A 22,274-nucleotide genomic window follows, 5' to 3' on the forward strand; every position below is an offset into this window, starting at 1 on the left:
GAGGTGGGAGAGCCAAGTTCAGGACACTGGTCCACCAGAGACCTCTGGGCCTCACGTAATAAAAAAAAGGCGAAAGTTCTCCCAGAGATCTCCGTCTCAACGCTAAGACCCAGCTCCACTCAACGACCAGCAAGGTACAGTGCTGGACACCCTATGTCAAACAACTAGCAAGACAGGAACACAACCCCACCTGTTAGCAGAGAGGCAGCCTAAAATCATAAGAAGTTCACAGACACCCCAAAACACACCACTGGACATGGTCTGCCACCAGAAAGACAAAATCCAGCCTCATCCACCAGAACACAGGCACCAGTCCCCTCCACCAGAAAGCCTACACAACCCACTGAACCAACCTTACCCACTGGGAGCAGACACCAAAAACAACGGGAACTACAAACCTGCAGCCTGCAAAAAGGAGACCCCAAACACAGTAAGTTAAGCAAAATGAGAAGACAAATACACAGCAGATGAACGAGCAAGGTAAAAACCCACCATCCCAAACAAATGGAGAAGAAATAGGCAGTCTACCTGAAAAAGAATTCAGAGTAATGATAGTAAAGATGATCCAAAATCTTGGAAATAGAATGGAGAAAATACAAGAAACGTTTAACAAGGACCTAGAAGAACTAAAGAACAAACAAACTGATGAACAACACAATAAATGAAATAAAAAATTCTCTAGAAGAAATCAATAGCACAATAACTGAGGCAGAAGAACGGATAAGTGGCCTGGAAGATAAAATAGTGGAAATAACTACCGCAGGGCAGAATAAAGAAAAAAGAATGAAAAGAATTGAGAACAGTCTCAGAGACCTCTGGAACAACATTAACCGCACGAACATTTGAATATATAGGTATCCCAGAAGAAGAAGAGACAAAAAAAAGGAACTGAGAAAACATTTGAAGAGATTATAGTTGAAAACTTCCCTAGTATGGGAAAAGAAATAGTCAAGCAAGTCCAGGAAGCACAGAGAGTCCCATACAGTATAAATCCAAGGAGGAACACACCAAGACATATTAATCAAACTCTCAAAAATTAAATACAAAGAAAAAATATTAAAAGCAGCAAGGGAAAAGCAACAAATAACATACAAGGGAATCCCCATAAGGTTAACAGCTGATCTTTCAGCAGAAACTCTGCAAGCCAGAAGGGAGTGGCAGGACATATTTAAAGTGATGAAAGGGAAAAACCTTCAACCAAGATTACTCTACCCATCAAGGATCACATTCAGATTCGACGGAGAAATTAAAACCTTTAAAGACAAGCAAAAGCTAAGAGAATTCAGCACCACCAAACCAGCTTTACAACAAATGCTAAATAAAGGAACTTCTCTAGGCAGGAAACACAAGAGAAGGAAAAGACCTACAATAACAAACCCAAAACAATTAAGAAAATGGTAATAGGAACATACATATTGATAATTACCTTAAATGTAAATGGATTAAATGCTCCAACCAAAAGACACAGACTGGCTGAATGGATACAAAACAAGACCCGTATATATGCTGTCTACAGGAGACCCACTTCAGACCTAGGGACACGTACAGACTGAAAGTGAGGGGATGGAAAAAGATATTCCATGCAAATGGAAATCAAAAGAAAGCTGGAGTACCAATTCTCATATCAGACAAAGTGGACTCTAAAATAAAGACTATTACAAGAGACAAAGAAGGAGACTACCTAATGCTCAAGGGATCAATCCAAGAAGAAGATGTAACAATTGTAAATAATAATGCACCCAACATAGGAGCACTTCAATGCATAAGGCAAATGCTAACAGCCATAAAAGGGGAAATCAACAGTAACACAATCAAAGTAGGGGACTTTTAACACCCCACTTTCACCAATAGACAGATCATCCAAAATGAAAATAAATAAGGAAACACAAGCTTTAAATGACACATTAAACAAGATGGACTTAATTGATATTTATAGGACATTCCATCCAAAAGCAACACAATACACTTTCTTCTCAAGTGCTCATGGAACATTCTCCAGGATAGATCATGTCTTGGGTCACAAATCAAGCCTTGGTATACTTAGGAAAATTGAAATTGTATTTTTTCCAACATAACGCTATGAGACTAGATATCAGTTGCAGGAAAAAAACTGCAAAAAATAGAAACATAAAGGCTAAAGAATACACTGCTAAATAACCAAGAAATCACTGAAGAAATCAAAGAGGAAATCAAAAAATACCTATAAACAAATGACAATGAAAACACAACATGGGATTCAGCAAAAGCAGTTCTAAAAGGGAAGTTTATAGCAATACAATCCTACCTCAAGAAACAAGAAACATCTCAAATAAACAACCTAACCTTACACCTAGAGCAGTTAGAGAAAGAAGAACAAAAAGAACCAAAAGTTAGGAAAAGGAAAGAAATCATAAAAATCAGATCAGAAATAAATGAAAAAGAAATGAAGGATACAGTAGCAAAGATCAATAAAACTAAAAGCTGGTTCTTTGAGAAGATAAACAAAATTGGTAAACCATTAGCCAGACTCATCAAGAAAAAAAGGGAGAAGACTCAAATCAACAGAATTAGAATGAAAAAGGAGAAGTAACAACTGACACTGCAGAAATAGAAAGGATCATGAGAGATTACTACAAGCAACCTTATGCCAATAATATGGGCAACCTGGAAGAAATGGACAAATTCTTAGACAAGCACAACCTTCTGAGACGGAACCGGGAAGAAATAGAAAATAAAAACAGACCATTCACAAGCACTGAAATTGAAACTGTGATTAAAAATCTTCCAACAAACAAAAGCCCGGGACCAGATGACTTCACAGGCGAATTCTATGAAACATTTAGAGAAGAGCTAACACCTGTCCTTCTCAAACTCTTCCAAAATACAGCAGAGGGAGGAACACTCCCAAACTCATTCTGCGAGGCCATCATCACCCTGATACCAAAACCAGACAAAGATGTCACAAAAAAAGAAAACTACAGGCCAATATCACTGAAGAACATAGATGCAAAAATCTTCAACAAAATACTAGCAAACAGAATCCAGCAGCACATTAAAAGGATCATACCCCATGATCAAGTGGGGTTTATCCCAGGAATGCAAGGATTCCTCAGTATGTGCAAATCAATCAATGTGATGCACCTTATTAACAAATTGAAGGAGAAAAACCATATGATCTTCTCAGTAGATGCAGAAAAAGCTTTTGACAAAACTCAACACCCAGTTATGATAAAAACCCTCCAGAAAGTAGGCATACAGGGAACTTACCTCAACGTAATAAAGGCCATATATGACAAACCCACAGCCAACATCGTTCTCAGTGGTGAAAAACTGAAACCACTTCCACTATTATCAGAACAAGATGAGGTTGCCCCCTCTCACCACTGTTATTCAACATAGTTTTGGAAGTTATAGCCACAGCAGTCAGAGAATAAAAAGAAACAAAAGAATCCAAATAGGAAAAGAAGAAGTAAAGCTGTCACTGTTTGCAGTTGACATGATGCTATACTTAGAGAATCTTAAAGAGGCTACCAGAACACTACTAGAGTTAATCAATGAATTTGGTAAAGTAGCAGGATACAAAATTAATGCACAGAAATCTCTTGCATTCCTATACACTGATGATGAAAAATCTGAAAGAGAAATTAAGGAAACACTCCTGTTTGCCATTGCAACAAAAAGAACAAAATTCCTAGGAATAAACCTACCTAAGGAGACAAAAGACCTATATGCAGAAAACTATAAGACACTGATGAAAGAAATTAAAGATGTTACAAACAGATGGAGAGATATACCATGTTCTTGGATTGGAAGAATCAACATTGTGAAAATGACTATACTACCCAGAGCAATCTACAGATTCAGTGCAATCCCTGTTAAACTACCAATGGCATTTTTCACAGAACTAGAACAATAAATTCCACAATTTGTATGGAAACACAATGGCCCCGAATAGCCAAAACAACCTTGAGAAAGCAAAATGGAGCTGGAGGAATCAGGCTCCCTGACTTCAGACTATACTGCAAACCTACAGTAATCAAGACAGTATGGTACTGGCACAAAAACAGAAATATAGATCAAGGGAAGAGGATAGAAAGCCCAGAGATAAACCCATGCACATATGGTCACCTTATCTTTGATAAAGGAGGCAAGAATATGCAATGGAGAAAAGACAGCCTCTTCAATAAGTGGTGCTGGGAAAACTGGACAGCTACATGTAAAAGAATGAAATTAGAGCACTCCCTAACACTATATACCAAAATAAACTCAAAATGGATTAAAGACCTAGATGTAAGGCCAGACACTATAAAACTCTTAAGAGGAGGGGGCTTCCCTGGTGGCTCAGTGGTTGAGAATCTGCCTGCCAATGCAGGGGACACGGGTTCGAGCCCTGGTCTGGGAAGATCCCACATGCCGCGGAGCAACTGGGCCTGTGAGCCACAATTACTGAGCCTGCGCGTCTGGAGCCTGTGCTCCGCAACAAGAGAGGCCATGATAGTGAGAGACCCGTGCACCACGATGAAGAGTGGCCCCCGCTTGCCACAACTAGAGAAAGCCCTTGCACAGAAACGAAGACCCAACACAGCCATAAATAAGTAAATAAATAAATAAATTTAAAAGTAGTAGTAAAAAAAAAAAAAATCCTTTCTTTAAAAAAAAAAAAAAACTCTTACAGGAACACATAGGCAGAACATTCTATGACATAAATCACAGCAAGATCCTTTTTGACCCACCTTCTAGAGAAATGGAAATAAAAACACAAATAAACAAATGGGACCTAATGAAACTTAAAAGCTTTTGCACAGCAAAGGGAACCATAAACAAGACAAAAAGACAACCCTCAGACTGGGAGAAAATATTTGCAAATGAAGCAACTGACAAAAGATTAATCTCCAAAATATACAAGCAGCTCATGCAGCTCAATATCAAAAAAACAAACAACCCAATCCAAAAAGGGGCAGGAGACCTAAATAGACATTTCTCCAAAGAAGATATACAGATTGCCAACAAACACATGAAAGGATGCTCAACATCACTAATCATTAGAGAAATGCAAATCAAAACTACAGTGAGGTATCACCTCACACCAGTCAGAATGGCCATCATACAAAAATCTACAAACAATAAATGCTGGAGAGGGTGTGGAGAAAAGGGAACCCTCTTGCACTGTTGGTGGGAATGTAAATTGATACAGCCACTGTGGAGAACAGTATGGAGGTTTCTTAAAAACTAAAAATAGAGCTACCATATGACCCAGCAATCCCACTACTGGGCATATACCCTGTGAAAACCATAATTCAAAAAGTGTCATGTACCACAATGTTCATTGCAGCTATATTTACAATAGCCAAGACATGGAATCAACCTAAGTTTCCATCGACAGATGAATGGATAAAGAAGATGTGGCACATATATACAATGTGCTACATATATGCCACATGTATGTGCCACATATATATATATGCCACATATATATATGTGGCATATATATATATGGACCTAGAGACTGTCATACAGAGTGAAGTAAGTCAGAAAGAGAAAAACAAATACTGCATGCTAACACATATATATGGAATCTAAAAAAAAAAAAAAAAGGTCCTGAAGAACCTAGGGGAAGGACAGGAATAATAAAGATGCAGGCGTAGAGAATGGACTTGTGGACACAGGGAGGGGGAACGGTAAGCCAGGGCGAAGTGAGAGAGTGGCATGGACATATATACACTACCAAATGTAAAATAGATAGCTAGTGGGAAGCAGCCGCATAGCACAGGGAGATCAGCTCAGTGCTTTGTGTCCATCTGAGGAGTGGAATAGGGAGGTTGGGAGGGAGATGCAAGAGGGAGGAGATATGGCGATATATGTATATGTATAGCTGATACACTTTGTCATACAGCAGAAACTAACACACCATTGTAAAGCAATTATACTCCAATAAAGATGTTAAAAAAAAAATTTACAGTCATGTGAAAGCTTCTTTATGTCCCCGTTGATGGAGTAAACAGTTGGTTTTAGGGGAATGCTTTTCTGTCTCAAAATATCTCCTGTACTCTGATGCTTGAAATTCCACCATCAGAAATGCATTCCTCGGTATTAAATAACTCCTCCACTTGGTCGGTTTAGAATATGTTGTTACTAAGGGGGTGGAGTTGATTATTAACGTTTGAAGAGCATCTGTGTATGAACACAATGTATTGAATATAAGCAGGTTGCAGACATTCTTATTTAAACCTAAAAACTTTTCTCTGAAATATATGTGTTACTATTCCCATTATGTAGAAGAATAAACTGCTGTTCGTAGGTGTTAAGTAACTTGTGTAAAGTCCCCTATTTGGGATAAGGCCAGGCTGAGATTTAAATCAGGTCTTTCTTTTCACTGAACTTCATCATACATACAGTTAATTCATAGTACTAATTCTTTTGCATGATATACTTTCTCATGATAAAAGAGTCTTCAGAGGACATGGGTGAAGACTGTTCTTCTCAGAAAGGACCGCAAGTATGTGTAGATTTTGTCTAACTCTTTCCACCTCTATTATTACCAAGCTATATCTCAAACGCTGTATCTTGTTAGGCCATTGTTGATAGCATCTGCGTTTGCACCCTATACTTGATTATAACCCTTCAACTGCCAGAATGAGGTAAAATGTAAATTTAAACATGTTACTCTCATGGTTAAAACTCTTCAGTAGATTTCCATTGAATTTAAAACTAAACCCAAACTGCTACCAAGGCCTGTGTGGGCCGTGCAGGATCTGGACCTTGCCTACTTTTTCTAAGCATCATGGGACAATCTTCTCACTCCTACGCTTTGGTCTCACTAGCTTTCAGTCAGTTCCTAAAAGACCCTGAGTTTTTTCCTGCAACAAGGCATTGACCTTTTGGTCAGCTCGTCACTCCATTCACACACGCAGTTGCTGTGTCTGGTGCTTGCTCAGTTCTCAGGAGGCAGGTTAGATATCACTTCTTCATAGCACAAAAGTATCATTATTTTAGTTATGTATTTATTAACTTAAAAAGTATTGTTTTCCTCACTAGAAATAAATTCTAAGCAGTCAGAGGTTTGATGGTACTTTCTCTGTTGTATCTCTAATGCTCACTCCAGGGCTTGGTACTATGTAGGTGCTCAGTAAATATCTGGTGAATGAATGAAAGAAAGAAGAACAAAATTTTGTCTTAGAAATTTGATCCTATATACACTGGTATTTTTCTTTTTCTCTCATTCTTCTTTATGAGCCTTGTTAAGAATTGTTGATTTTTGTTATCCTTGGAGAGCAATACTTACTTGATAGTAATAATTATTAAGGTTATAAATTAGCCACAAATTAAAATTTGGACAGATGTATATAGTGAATTTTTTGTCCTGTTCTTCATAAAATAATTGAACTTCTGAAATACTCTGATCATTTACTTTATTCAGCCCATTTAGAAATTCCATGATTAAGGTTGTTTTTTTACGTATGAAATTTAAAGTTTTTCTTCCACATCTACTGAAAAGATAGGTATTTTACTATTTTTAGAATTTTACTCAGTGACTTTAAAACAGTTTGAGAGAATTTGCAAATTATGTGTTACGGTTTTAATGTCCTGCATGTAAATCTGTATAAAAACGCAGACTTTTTACTAGCACAAGAACAGTTTTTAAAAGTTGAAAGAAATCAGTTTATTGATATATGAAGACATGAATTTTGAAATCCAGTCCCCAGTATTTACCTTTTGAGGCTCTGAATTTTATTTCCTTTATGTGGTTGCTTATTGATATTTATTTATTTCAGCAAGACTCTATAGAGAGAAGAGAACATGATTACTTTTTATAAATTTAATAAACTTTTTTTTTAGACCAGTTTTAGGTTTACAGCAAAATTGAGTGGAAGTACAAGGTTCCCTCGTATCCCTTGTCCTCACACATGCACATCCTCCTCCACTATGGACATTCCCCTGCTAACGTCGTACATTGTTACAACTGATGAGCCTACATTGATGTACCATTGTCATTAAGGGTTCATTCATGGTGTTGTGCATTCTGTGGGTTTGGATAAATTTATAATGTGTATCCACCATTATAGTATGTGGAATAGTTTCACTGTCCTATAATCTCCTGTGCTCCACCTATTCATCTCGCACTCCCCCTCGTCCCTGGCAACCACTGATTTTTTTCTTAAATTTTCTCCATACTTTTGTTTTTTCTACAGTGTCATATGGTTGGAATCATATAGTATGTAGCCTTTTCAGGGTGGCTACTTTCACTTAGCAGTATGCATTTAAGTTTCATGTCTTTTCATGGCTTGATACTTACTTTGTTTTAGTGCTGAGTCATATTCCATTGTCTGGATGTACCACAGTTCATTTATCCATTCACCAGCTAAAGGACATCTTGGTTGCTTCCAGGCTTTGGCAGCTTTTAATAAAGCTGCCGTAAACCTTTGTGTGCAGGTTTTGTGTGGACATAACTTTTCAGCTCATTTGGGTAAACACCAAGGAGTGCAATTGCTGGATCTTGTGCTAAGAGTATGATAAATTTTGTAAGAAACTGAAAAGTCTACCTAAATGGCTGTACCATTTTGTATTCATACCAGCAGTGAAGGAAAGTTCCTGTTGCTTCCCATCCTCTCTAGCATTTGGTGTCATTAGTGTTCTGGATTTTTGCCACTCTAATAGATGTGTAGTGATACCTTCTTGTTTTTATTTGCCTTGCTCTGATGTCCTATGGTGTGGAGCATCCTTTCATATGCTTATTTATCATCTGTATCATCACCTCATCTTTCTGGTGAGGTGCCCATTTTAAAATCAGTTGTTTGTTTTCTTATTGTTGATTTTTAAGGGTTCTTTGTATATTTTGGTTAAAATCCCTTATCAGTAGATATGTTATTTGCCAATATTTTCTCCCAAGTCTGTGGCTTGTCTTTTCATTCTCTCGACAGGGCAGAAAAATCTTAATTTCAGTGAAGTCCAGCTTATCGATTCTTTCTTTCATGGACTGTGCCTTTGCTCTTGTATCTAAAGAAAGTCATCACCAAACCCAAGGTCATCTATATTTTCTCCTATGTTATCTTCTAAGAGTTTTATTGTTTTGTGTCTTATGCTAAGGTCTTTTTGAGTTAGTTTTTGTGAAAGATGTTAGGTCTAGGTCTAGATTTATTTTTTTGTGTGTGGATGTTCAGTTGTTCCAGCACCATTTGTTGACAAAAACCATCTTTTCTGCATTGTATTGCCTTTGCTTTTTTGTCAAACATCAGTTGACTGTATTTAGGTGGGTCTGTTTCTGGGCTGTCTATTCTGTTCCATTTATGTATATGTCTATTCCTTTCCTAATACCATATTGTGTTGATTATTGTAGCTTTATGGTAAGTCTTGAAGTTACATACCGACAATCCTCCAACTTTGTTCTTCTTCTTTAATATTGTGTTAGCTATTCTGGGACTTTCGCCTCTCCATATACACTTTAGAATCAGTTTGTCAATATTCAGAAAAATAACTTGCTGGGGTTTAGGCTGAGGAAGGATCGTGAATCTGTAGATCAAGTTGGGAAGAATTAACATCTTGGCAATACTGAGTCTTCCTGTCTGTGAACATGGTATATCTGTCCATATTTAGTTCTTTGACTTCTTTCAGCAGAGTTTTATAGTTTTCCTCATATAGATCTTGTACATATTTTGTTAGATTTATGCCTAAGTATTTCATTTTTGGGGTGGTAATGTAAATGGTATTGTGTTTTTAATTTCAGACTCCACTTATTTATTGCCTGGTATATAGGAAAGCAATTGATTTTTGTATGTTAACCTTGTATCCTGCTACTTTGCTATAATCACTTACTGGTTGTAGATGGTTTTTTTTTGGTTTTGTTTTGTATTTTCTACCTAGATGATCATGTCATCTGTGTACAAAGGCAGTTTTATTTCTTCCTTACCAATCTATATATCTTTTATTTCCTTTTCCTGTCTTACTGCATTAGCTAGGAATTCCAGCACAGTGTTTTAAATCAGTGATGAGCGAAGATATCCTTGCCTTGTTCCTGATCTTAGTTGGAAAGCTTCAAGCTTCTTACCAAAAGTCAGTTCCATTTCTATAAACTATAATAACAGATTATCGGAAAGAGAAATTAAGAAAACAATCCCACAATTGCATCAAAAGTAAAAAAATACCTAGGAATAAGTTTAACCAAGGAGGTGAAAGATCTGTACACTGAAAACTAAGGCACTGCTGAAAGAAATGGAAGATGACACAAATAAATGGAAAGATAATTATTTGCTCGTGGATTGAAATAATTGATATTGTTAAAATGTGCATACTCCCCAAAGCAATCTACAGATTCAGTGCAATCCCTACCAACATTCCAATGGCATCTTTCACAGAAATAGAAGAAACACCCCTAAAATTTGTTTGGAACCACAAAAGACCCCAAATATTCAAAGCAATCTTGAGAAAGAAGAACAAAACTGGAGGTATCGTGTGCTCTGATTTCAAACTATATTACAGAGTTATAGTAATCAAAACAGTACGGTATTGGCATAAAAACAGAAAAATAATCAATGGAGTAGAATAGAGAGCCCAGAAATAAACCCACACGTGTATGGTCACTTAGTTTTTAGCAAAGGAACCAAGAATATACAATGGGGAAAGCACAGTTTCTTGAATAAATGGTGCTGGGAAAACTGGACCACCACATGCAAAAGAATGAAAATAGACTTATACCATACACAAAAGTTAACTCAAAATGGTTTAAAGGCTTAGATGTTAAGACCTGAAGCCATAAAACTCCTAGAAGAAAACACAGGTAGTATTCCCCTTAACATCAGTCTTGGTGATGATTTTTTAAAATCTGATTCCAAAAGCAAAAATAAACAAGTGGAACTACAAAAAAACTAAAAGGTCTGAACTGCAAAGGAAAGCATCAAGAAAGTAAAAAGATAACCTGTGGAATGGGAAAAAATATTTGCAAACCACGTATCTGATAAGGGGTTAATATCCAGTATATACAAGGAACCCCTACAACTCAATAGCAAAAAACACTCTGATTAAAAAATGGGCAGAGGTCTCTTCAGTCTCTTTAGCAAGTGGTGTTGGGAAAGCTAGACAGCCTCATGTAAATCAGTGAAGTTAGAACACTGCCTCACACCATACACAAAAATAAACTCAAAACGGTCTAAAGACCTAAATATAAGACATAACACCATGAAACTCCTAGAAGAGAACACAGGCAAAATATTCTGACATAAATCATAACAATATTTTCTTAGGACCATCTCCCAAGGCAAAAGAAATAAAAGCAAAATTAAACAAATGGGACCTAATCAAACTTAAAGGCATTTGCACAGCAAGGAAGCCATCAACAAAATGAAAAGACAACCTATGGAATGGGGGAAATGGTTGCAAACGATGTGACCAGCAAGGGGTTAATACCCAAAATATATAAATAGCTCATACAGCTCCATATCAAAAAAAGCCAAACAACCCAATCAAAAAATGGGCAGAAGACCTAAATAGACATTTCTCCAAAGAAGACATAGAGGTGGTCAACAGGCATATGAAAAGATGCTCAACATCACTAACTATTAGAGAAATGCAAATCAAAACTACAGTCAGGTATCACCTCACACCAGTTAGAATGGGCATCATCAGAAAATTTACAAATAATAAATGCTGTAGAGGGTGTGGAGGAAAGGGAACCCTCTTGCACTGTTGATGGGAATGTAAATTGATACAGCCACTATGGAGACCAGTATGGAGGTTCCTTAAAAAACTAAAAATAGAATTACCGTATGACCCAGCAATCCCACTACTGGGCATATACCCAGAGAAAACCATAATTCAAAAAGACACATGCACCCCAATGTTCATTGCAGCACTATTTACAATAGTCAGGTCATGGAAGCAACCTAAATGCCCATCAACAGATGAATGGATAAAGAAGATGTGGTACATATATACAATGGAATATTACTCAGCCATAAAAAGGAATGAAATTGGGTCATTTGTAGAGACGTGGATGGACCTAGAGACTGTCATACAGAGTGAAGTAAGTCAAAGAGAAAAACAAATATCGTATATTAACACACATATGTGGAATCTAGAAAAATGGTACAGTTGAACCTGTTTGCAAGGCAGAAATAGAGACACAGACGTAGAGAACAAACATATGTACACCAGGGGGAGAAACAGGGGGTGGGGTGGGATGAATTGGGAGATTAGGATTGACATGTATACACTAATATGTATAAAATAGATAGCTAATAAGAACCTGCTGTATAGCACAGGAACTCCACTTAGTTGTACAGTAGAAACTAACACAACATTGTAAAACAATTATACCCCCCAAAAAAATTAATATTAAAATTAAAAAAAAATTAGGTATCCCCTCACTACTGTCAGAATGGCCATCATCAAAAGTCTACAAATAATAAATGCTGGAGAGGGTGTGGAGAAAAGGGAACCCTCTTGCACATTGGTGGGAATGTAAATTGATACAGCCACTATGGAGAACATTATGGAGGTTCCTTAAAAAACTAAAAATAGAGCTACCATATGACCCAGCAATCCCACTCCTGAGCATATACCCAGAGAAAACGTTAATTCAAAAAGATACATGCACCCCAATGTTCATAGCAACACTATTTACAATAGCAAAGACATGGAAGCAACCTAAGTGTCCATCAACAGGTGAATGGATAAAGAGGATGTGGTATATTTATACAATGGAATATTGCTTAGCCATAAAAAATAATGAAATATTGCCATTTGCAGCAACATGGATGGACCTAGAGAATATACTAGGTGAAGTAAGTTAGATGGAGAAAGTATGATATCACTTATATGTGGAATCTAAAAAACAATACAGATGAATTTCTATACAAAGCAGAAACAGACTCACAGACATGAAAAACAAATTTATACTTACCAAAGGGGAAAGGGAGGGGGAGAGGGATAAATTAGAAGTATGAGATTAACAGATAGAAACTACTATACATAATATAGATAAGCAACAAGCATTTACTGTATAGCACAGGGGACTATATTCAATATCTGGTAATAACCTATAATGGAAAATAATTTTAAAAATAATTAGTATAACTGAATCACTTTGCTGTACACCTGAAACTAACATAATACTGTAAGTCAACTATATTTCAATTTGAAATATCCAGAGCTTTGAAATAAAAAGTCGACATCTGTTTAATCTCTGTGATGGAGATATACATATGTTAAATTAATTTTTGTAATTTTCTGATATTTGAAGTGTTGCATAATTTTTGAAATGTTTATGTGTGAAAGAAAAAATATTTGCAACTATGCGATAAGTTGTTTTTTTTTTTTCTGCTTTGTTGTTCATTTTTATTTTTTATTTTTGCCATTCCAAAGGAACAAATATTTAACCACCTGTTGTCACTCAGGAATGCTTTGGGTAGAAGGCAGTGGTAGAACTGAAAAAACAAAGGAGTTTACTTGAGCGAAGAGTAAAAGAACAACTTTCCATAGTAGAAGAAGAGCACTTAAAAATCATGTAGGCAAGAAAGGGAACATTTCACACATGGAAGAAATGCAAGTGATTGAGCATAACTGGAAGCAAAGACACGGCATGGAGGAGTAGTGAGTGGGATCACACTGCAAATTTAGAGAGGCCCAGACGATGCAAGCCCTGATAATGTGCAAGTATGTTTGCACTTAATCTCGTGGGGCAGCGGTTCCCAACTCAGGCTGCTCATCAGATTAACTGGATCTCATTCCAGATTTATTGAACTAGCATTTCTTAGAATAGGAACCAGGAGACTGTTCTTTAAAAATATCTGACACATCTGTTCTCTTATGTCATTCTAACAGCCCTCTGAAAGAGGGAGGTGGTATTGCTTTCCGTCTGTGTAATGGAGAATTGCAGTCCACAGTAGGACTAGACAAGTTTATCCTGTTAGTCATGGACATACCTGTGTTTAGAATTCAGCACCTCTCCCATGGAATGGTGCCTTCTGCTTCTGCCCCGTCTGGCGGAGGCAGATGGAAAAGAGCTACAGCAGAGATGTTTCCTGCAATTCGGAGATGGCTGCTTTGTCTCCCGGCCCCTCCAGATTGCTATGAGATGAAAGCCTCCATGTAAAAGTGGATTGAACTGTCAAACCAAATGGTGTGGAGTGGGGACCAGCTCATCATTACTGCCCACGGGAGCTTTTGAAGGCCTTTTGTCGGTGTGACCTGACAAACTTTGTACTTTGTGTTGGGGGAGGGGAGTGGCGGAGAAGATCAAAAGCAGGGAGGTGAGAAATGATGTCGGTCCTTAATAAAGCTCGGGCTACAAAGTGATAGATTCAAGAGAAACTTAGAAGACAGTGTGTAATAAATATGCTCTGTGAGCAGATTTTCATTTCTAATGAGCTTGTGAGTTTAGGCAAGGAAAGGAAGAAAGACTGAGAAGTGGGGAGGTATAGTGGGTTCTAGATAATATATGCACACCAAATGCTTCTAGATGAAATTTCAGTAGTATTAATTTTCAGTGTATTTCCAGTTTCAGTCACAGAAATGTTCATGGTAACTGATCAGTGACCTGGTTTTATTTTTCTTTAATTTCTGGTAATATTCTCCCACGCAAAATCATTTTATGGTTCTTTCTGTGGGTTTAGGGTCACATGCTATCTTCCCATCTACCAGTTATTATTCCCAAGGAGAGCCAGTGGGCTTGATCAGTGGTAGGAAGAGGTTTAGTGGACAGTTCTAGCTTATTTTCCATTTTTGACATTTTAATGTGATATAACTTACTATAGGCTTTTGGAGTTTAACTATTTATTGTCAAGTTAATTAGTAAATATAAAATCTCATGAATAAGATATCGTTATGGAACAAATCCTGGTTCCTAACCATTCCTAATAGAGACAAATTATAGGAGTCTTTTTTTTTCTTACTCATAGGGCAAAAGTTGGATCGTCAAAAGAAGTTATGAAGATTTTCGGGTACTTGATAAACATCTTCATCTGTGTATTTATGACCGACGATTCTCCCAGCTCTCAGAGCTTCCCCGTTCTGAGGCCCTGAAGGACAGTCTAGAGGTAAGCATTCAGTACTTTGCAGAAGTAATCACTATAAATTAGCAGAATTTTTTTTGCCAGTATACTAAATAAAAGCTTATATTGAGCACTCAGGAAGATTCGTGGGATTAATTATTTCTTAACTGAAAAATTAGTAATGCTGTTAGGATATTTCGAATTGAAATAGGTTCAGTGTATAATTTTATAAGAAGAATCTCATATCTTAATATAAAAATGGGCAATATATATGAGCAGATCATTTTTCAAAGAGAATGCAAAATATAGAAGCAAAAATATGGAAAAATGTTGACCTCACTAATAATCAAAGAAATGTGTATTCAAATGATGCTGTTTACTCAGTTTATGATGGCAGGCTGTGCCCATGCACTTATTTCCACTCCTGCCAAAAATTTCTAGTAAAAATATAAGAGATTTTTTTTTTTAATTTAGGAGGAAAGAGATTCTTTTATAACATCAGAAAGTAAAAAGAACCATCAGGGAATCAAAACTTGTGAGGAATCTTTGAAAGTAGATGGGATGAGATTTATGGGGGCAAGAAAATACAGCATAAGAAACTTGTACAGGAGGACTGCAGAGGGACAGGTAAACTAGAAATCTTCAATGTGAAAACCGAATAAACGAAGTAACAGAAGAGCAAACAGAGGGCTTTCAGAAGCATAATTACCACCCTCAGAGAGAAAGTGAGGCAGTCACATTCATGGAATGAGAACAGAGTTTTAAAAAATAAAATAATCAGAGATCTTAGAAATGAACATGTGGTTTTAAAATTAATTTTAATAATAGCAAACCTTAACAGCTGGACTATATGCAAAATGGACATAGATGAAGAGAGAATTAGTGAGCAGGAAGGGCCAGCTTTGTAAGAACACAGCCCCAAAAGGGACACAAAGTTGTGAGAGAATTGTTGGGAATCACAGAGAATAGATCCAGAAGTTCCTCCAAGTTCCTGTTCCTCTGGTAGGAGTTACAGGAGGAGAGAGTGGTTGGCAGTAACTAAAAATATAATAAATTCCCCTAAATTAAAAAAGGGCCTGTTTTCAGATTAAATGGGCCCGTTAAGTGCTAAATATAATAAGTGAAAAGACACACATCTAGAAACATTGTGGTAAAATTTCAAAATGCCAAAACAGAGAGGAAACCCAAAAGGCTTCCGGAGAGCAAAAACAAGGTTTTTCTCAACGGAACAAGAAACGTATTGGCGTTAGACTCCTTGGCAGCCACAGTGGATGCCTGAAAACAGTGGAAGTCCTGAAGGGAAGCCATTTCACATCTATAGTTAATTCCCGGGCGATCATGTAGTGAGGGCAGAGTGGAGACTTCAGTCATGCAAGAACTGACACCGTGACACGGAATGTCCTCAAACCTCAAGAATGTCCTCAAACCGCAGATCCTTTCGTACCATAGAAAGGCTGGACGTCTCTCTGCCTCCTTTTCCCTGTCTGCCTTGTCTGTTGTGTATTTCTTTCTCAGACTGTCTCAGAGCATGACCACTCCCAACAGGGGCCAGGTTCTCATTTCTTTTTAAGACAGCAGCCAGACTGAGCTGAAATTTTGTGTCACGGTTCCTAATTCCTGCAGCAACTCCTGTTAGGTCAGCTAATGTTGGGTCCCATTCCTGGACCCATCCGTTGACTCGTGGTGTAGGATCACGTACGAACTGTCCTGCCATGGCTGGGTGTGTGAAGACTGCAGCAGGCCTTGAAGAAACCATTTCAGAGTAGCAGGGGGAAGCCGGGTGGAAAAGCAAGTATGTCTCTGCTATCGTTTTACACTTTCAATACAAAAATAGAAAGAGAAGGCAACCAAATTAGAAGCTGTACAGTAGTATGAGCCCTGATGATGAGGGGCTAAAGTGAAAGTTCTGCACCAGACAGGAAGTTATGTAAGTGCCTGTAATGTCAGTTCATGGAACTGTTAAGCCTCTGTGAAGAACCTCCGTAACTATGAAAATGCATAAAAATCTGCAGATTTTTTTTCTCCCAGGAACAACCAACTTACACCAGTTTCTTTGACAAAGAGTGTAGTATCTTTATTCTGTTACCACTGAATCTTCTCTTTTTCTTTAGTCAGTCACTCAGATGCTTATGGCTTACCTGTCCCGCCTTTCAGCTATTGCTGGCAACAAGATCAATTGTGGACCTGCCCTTACTTGGATGGAGGTATTAATCCAGTTCATCTTTTATTAAAGTTAATTTTTAAATTCTCTACTTAAGAAATTGAATATTAATTTTCATAGCTGTTGAGTTTCAGGAATTGAATAAATGGCACTTATTCTCCTCTTCTGGAAGATAGGTATGTGATACATTAAATATTTTTCATCTCAAATCTTTCTTTGATAATCCAGGAAGCTAATTTTAATATTATTTTACGAATCACAATGACACCTGTTATTTTTGTATTTAATATATTAAATAATATTGATATATTAATGTATATACATTTAGCAAGGTGTATGTGTATATATATGTATATATATATATTTAATTGGCTTAGTAACTGAAAATAGTTTTTAGTCATTGATGAACAAGAGACAATTAACCTTTTAAAGAGTCTGATTTAAGAATGTCTTGAGTGATAGAGTATCCTCCTATCAATAGGTTAGGTTTTTCTCCTTAATTTGCATATATAGAGTTACATTATTCTCTCCTCTCAGTGGAAATTGGGAAGGCAATGAAAAGTAGAAAGAATATAGACCTTAGAGCCAGGCCAACTTGCCCTGAGATCTTGGTTCTTCATTATTGGCTGTGTGATCTGGGACAAATTATTTAATCTCTCATAATTTACATAACCTCTTTTAGCTTTAGCATCTTCATCTTTAAGTGTTGATAATGATGATAAGTATCTTTTAGAGTTATGAAGATTAAAGTGTGTATGTTATATGTATAATACAATGACTGGCATATAGTAAGTACTCAATAAGTGGTGAGTTTGTTTTTTTTTTTAATATTCTTTGGGTTATGTTTTTTCTAAGTCAAGTTGAATTACATAGATACACAAAGAAACTTGCAAGTCCCATGTCTTTACCCATCTCATAGTACATTTTCTTTGTTACAGATTGATAATAAGGGAAATCACCTTCTAGTTCATGAAGAATCATCCATTAACACTCCTGCTGTTGGTGCTGCCCATGTTATCAAGAGGTACACTGCTCGGGCCCCGGATGAATTGACCTTAGAGGTAAGTGGCTAAAGCTGCCGTGTGTTAGCTCAGTCCCTGCTCTCTTTCTAGCCTCAATTTTAACTGTTGCAGTCATTTCCTTAATGAAAAGCACCAGGTTTTCCTGTGCATCACTGTCCTTCAGCCTGGCATGCCATCTACTTTTATTTTAATGACTGTACTCATTCTTGAAAATCCAGCTTAAATGTCTCCCATTTCTTCTAGGAAGTCTCCTTGATCTCCTTCCCTCTACTCCATGGAAATACATACCCCCCAGAACCTGCACTGAACATCATTCTGAGCTGTTCTCAAGGCTTATCTCTGATATGTTACTTACTACATTCAATCATAATTGTTCTCCTGTTTGTCTCTGTGAGCTTCTTGAAAGCCAAATCCTCTTTTGTCTGTGTGTTTTTAGCACCTAAAAACAATACCCAGTGATACTTTCTTCTCATTGTTCATAGATTGAGGTAAAGACCAGATGAAAAGTGAAATGAACATTTCTTGCTATCAGATGCAAAAGGAGGAGAATTAAGTTTCTTCCTTTAATATTGGCTGATGAGAGACCAAAGAAAATGCTGGCAGTTATTCAGTTTAAGAGGAAACAAAGTGTAAATTTTTACTGTATAGAATTCCAGCTGTTCTCAAACTAAATTTTTAGCTCTATACACAAAGGAATCCTTGGTCTTGAAAGATACCATGTCTGTTAGCAAATATGGTTTTGTGAAGAGGACTTTCGTGACTGGAAAAATTAGTTGTGAATATACAAAAAAAATTCTTAAAGCAATATTGTGTACATTAGCAACATTGCTCTGAAGTGCTTAACTGGTTTATCACAGAGATCATCAGTTATTTTGATTGAAGAATACAACTTCCTTTAAATATAGTATTAAAAACTATTATTGCCATTTTCATACTTACAATTTTGTAAAAGTTTGTACAAACTCATTCGTTTGTCTTTTAAAGTGAAGAAAGTCAGCTATTTAGTGGGAATGTTATATTGAACCATCTATTAAAAGAAATGTAGTTGTCATTCAGTTTTACATGTACTAAGAATAACCCAGTAATTGTAGACATCTTAGAGCTTTCCTATATGATGAAATAAGATATGTCAAATGTTTAGCACAGTGCCCGGCACATGGTAAGCGCTCGCTAAATGTATTAATAGAAGCCGCTGTTGTTCTAAATATGAGTATTTAAAATTGCCTTTTAGATTCACTATAGTGAATCTGATCACCTTTAGTAACAGCAGTTAACAGAGTATTTTAACAGAAGTGATGATGGTATGATGCCTGGTGTTCAGACATCTTATGCTATCAATCAGGCTTTCTGAAGTTACTACAGGTGTTAGTTGGACCACAGTCTTTGTGCTGCTTAACTTTTTGTAAACCTCTCCTTAACAAATGGTTAAGATTATTAAATTCCTTACAGAAAGAAGTGTTAATGTTTTACCAGAAATAATGAGCCAGAAAATAAGATAGTACTTTACCCTTTTGTTACAGTTAAGATTTAAATTCTAGACAGACAATTGCTTTAAAAATTGATTTAAAACGTTTCACTTTAAATGTTTTCTCCTAGGTGGGAGACATTGTTTCTGTTATTGACATGCCCCCAAAAGTGTTAAGCACATGGTGGAGAGGCAAGCATGGATTTCAGGTAGGCAACAAAGAATTTGGTGTGGAAAATTCAAAGATCGTTTTTTCTTTCAGTAATATTTCTGTTTATAATATGTGCTGGCAGTGGACTTTGTCATGAGAAATTTTGTCTGCAGTGATAAAAAAAATGTAGATGATGTTAGACGTGGGTTTCCTTTTCGAGTTACTGTTGTGGTTGTTTTGATCTCCTTCTTCTTTCCTGTGTGGTGGTGCAGCCAAAGTGTGAGCAGAATCACACGCCTGGTGGCCACGTCTAGGTTATCGGGACTGTGCTTCTGCCTTGCTTTTCACCGCGGTTTAAAATCATGAATCACATATGTTTTCTCTCTAGAATTAAGTCAGGTTGATCAATATTTTTTTAATGCATTGTAACTGTTAATGTAAACAATGTATGAATTGCAGAATAACAGCAGAATCTAAAGCTGTCTCTTTTTCCTTATACGCCTAAGTAATTTGAGACCTGATAAAGGCATATTTTAGATTGGCTAGCACTAATTTCCATAGGATAGAAAAGTTTCCTTTTAACTTTTAAAACTACCACTAGAAGAGCATCTAAATATGCCTTAAAATTGTATCCTGAATATATTTGTTGTCTATTTATAAAAGTGTTCCTAAAATGCTGCATAGATTAAATGCTCGTGCTGTACAGTTAGAAATATTAATAACTATCATATAAATATCTTGAGCTTTAAATGCATATAAAATAAAAGCTATTAGGTTTTAATAAAATGTATTTTCTCAAAAATAATCATACACTTTAAAACAGGATAGCGTGGTGGTTAAGAGCATGGGTTCTGGTGCTAGATTGCTTGGGTTTTAATCTTGTGTTATGTTGAGCAAGTTATTTTACTTCTCTGTGCTTTAGTTTCCCCAATTGTAAAATGGGGATTGTAGGACTATGCTTAATCTCATAAGATTATCGCAAAGATTAAATGTGTCAGGATAAAATATGTAAAGTATCTAGAGCAGACCTGATGCATAGTTTTCACTCAATAAATGTTGATTTTTAAATGTAAATAATTCAGTTTTTTATTTTGCAGATTTAAGTTTATCTCTCTCTTTATCTGTTATAAAAGCATTTATAGCAATTTAATTTGATGATTAAAAGCAAAAAAATCATCTTTATTACCCCACAAATTTTCTTATTTGTATAATTTGCAGTCCTTCTTTATCTGTGCTCTGATTTCTTAATTGTTATGAATAATTGGTGCTTCTGATTAAATATAAAACTAAATGGAAAACTGGTGTTACCTCTTTTTCTTATTAAGAGGTCAGTTCTCCATGTTCATGGCAATGAGCTATAAATGTTAGGGTCCCAAAGATGATCAAAAAGTAAATTTGGCTTTAAAATGACAGTTATGTTTTATTCTTGATATTGCTGCCTTTCTTATAATCTTAGATAAGTCACTTGCTTTCTTTGGACTTTAGTGTCTTCTTAGACAGTTCCGCTTGTAATCCCGTCAGTCCTTCTTAACATTTTAATTCCATGATTGCGAAATAACGGGTTTTCCCTTCTTTCATATAACAGATATTTATTGAGTATTGACTCTGTGCTAGGTATAGATTTATCTTCCTAACTTTTATTTAGAGTTAAAAATTAGTTTATTCCCCAAACAAATTATTTAATATAAAAACAGGTTTTTAAGCTTTCAGGACTGATTTATAATTGATAATGAAATGTTTTTCGTACAGGATTGCTGGTCTGTTTAGACCGTGTTGGAGTATGACTGTGAGAAGAGGAGTTGCTTTGGGGGCGTGGGGGCTCCCGTGAAACCAGGAGCAGGTCTTTAAATGTCACTGTCAAAACTTCATTTAAACAAGGAACTGAATACTTTAAGGGAAGGACCCACACAGTTCAGTCCTCCTCGCTCCCGTTTCCGAGTACAGTCACACTCTGAGATACCGGGGTTAAAGGCTTCAGCATAAGAATTTGGGGAGATATTATGTAGCCAGTCCCGGATGGCTAGGTGGGTGGGGCCACTCTTAGGGCTGCTTGAAGGCCTTTCCTGGACTCTCGCTCATAGACTTGATAAAGAGTAGGGCCCTGCTTGAGCCAGGCTGGCTCCTAGGCCAAGGGCAGGCAGAGCGTAGGGCTGTTGGCCATGACTGCAGAGAGCTTGAGGGCCTTGGGAGGAAGGAGCCCTGGGAATGACTGCTTCATGGGTGCCCCTCCCCACCCCACTGTCCTCAGGCAGCATCTGAGAAGGGGCCAGTGGTACTCACAGGCTGGTACAGGGCCTTCGTTTCACTCATGGCAGAAGGCCCTCTGGGCACTGACACCGTGCCCCGAGGCAGGACGAGGAGGACAAGCAGTACTGGTCCCCTCCTCAGGGCCTCGCAGATGAGTGGGAGGTTCTGAGCCCAGCAGGACGCCCTAGGAGATCTAGGAGGGGCTCCTGGAGGTGGTGACTTTGAAAGGCAGAGTCTTGTGCATGTCTTCAGAGGAGAGGATGTCCAG

At 37.1% G+C, this 22,274-nt stretch overlaps 1 protein-coding gene and 1 long non-coding RNA gene across 12 annotated transcripts in view; one reads left to right on the forward strand and one right to left on the reverse strand.

The window, feature by feature from the left end:
* The window catches only part of LOC309667636, a 101,970-nt gene extending 87,110 nt beyond the window's left edge, over nt 1-14,860 (reverse strand). Inside the window, exon 1 of the long non-coding RNA XR_014267867.1 lies at nt 1,427-14,860. This is a non-coding gene — a long non-coding RNA (uncharacterized lncRNA). The remainder of the gene's footprint in view (nt 1-1,426) is intronic.
* ARHGAP32 (Rho GTPase activating protein 32) overlaps nt 1-22,274 on the forward strand; it is a 278,046-nt gene that overhangs the window by 176,131 nt on the left and 79,641 nt on the right. For all 11 annotated transcript variants that reach the window (XM_082476188.1, XM_082476189.1, XM_082476190.1 and 8 more), the window contains 4 exons: nt 14,868-15,005; nt 17,072-17,164; nt 18,060-18,182; nt 19,740-19,817. In XM_082476188.1, the coding sequence (XP_082332314.1) occupies nt 14,868-15,005; nt 17,072-17,164; nt 18,060-18,182; nt 19,740-19,817 (432 nt within the window). The remainder of the gene's footprint in view (nt 1-14,867; nt 15,006-17,071; nt 17,165-18,059; nt 18,183-19,739; nt 19,818-22,274) is intronic.

This window comes from Balaenoptera physalus (assembly GCF_965194825.1).
Source record: "Balaenoptera physalus genome assembly, chromosome: 10".
Taxonomy (NCBI): domain Eukaryota; kingdom Metazoa; phylum Chordata; class Mammalia; order Artiodactyla; family Balaenopteridae; genus Balaenoptera; species Balaenoptera physalus.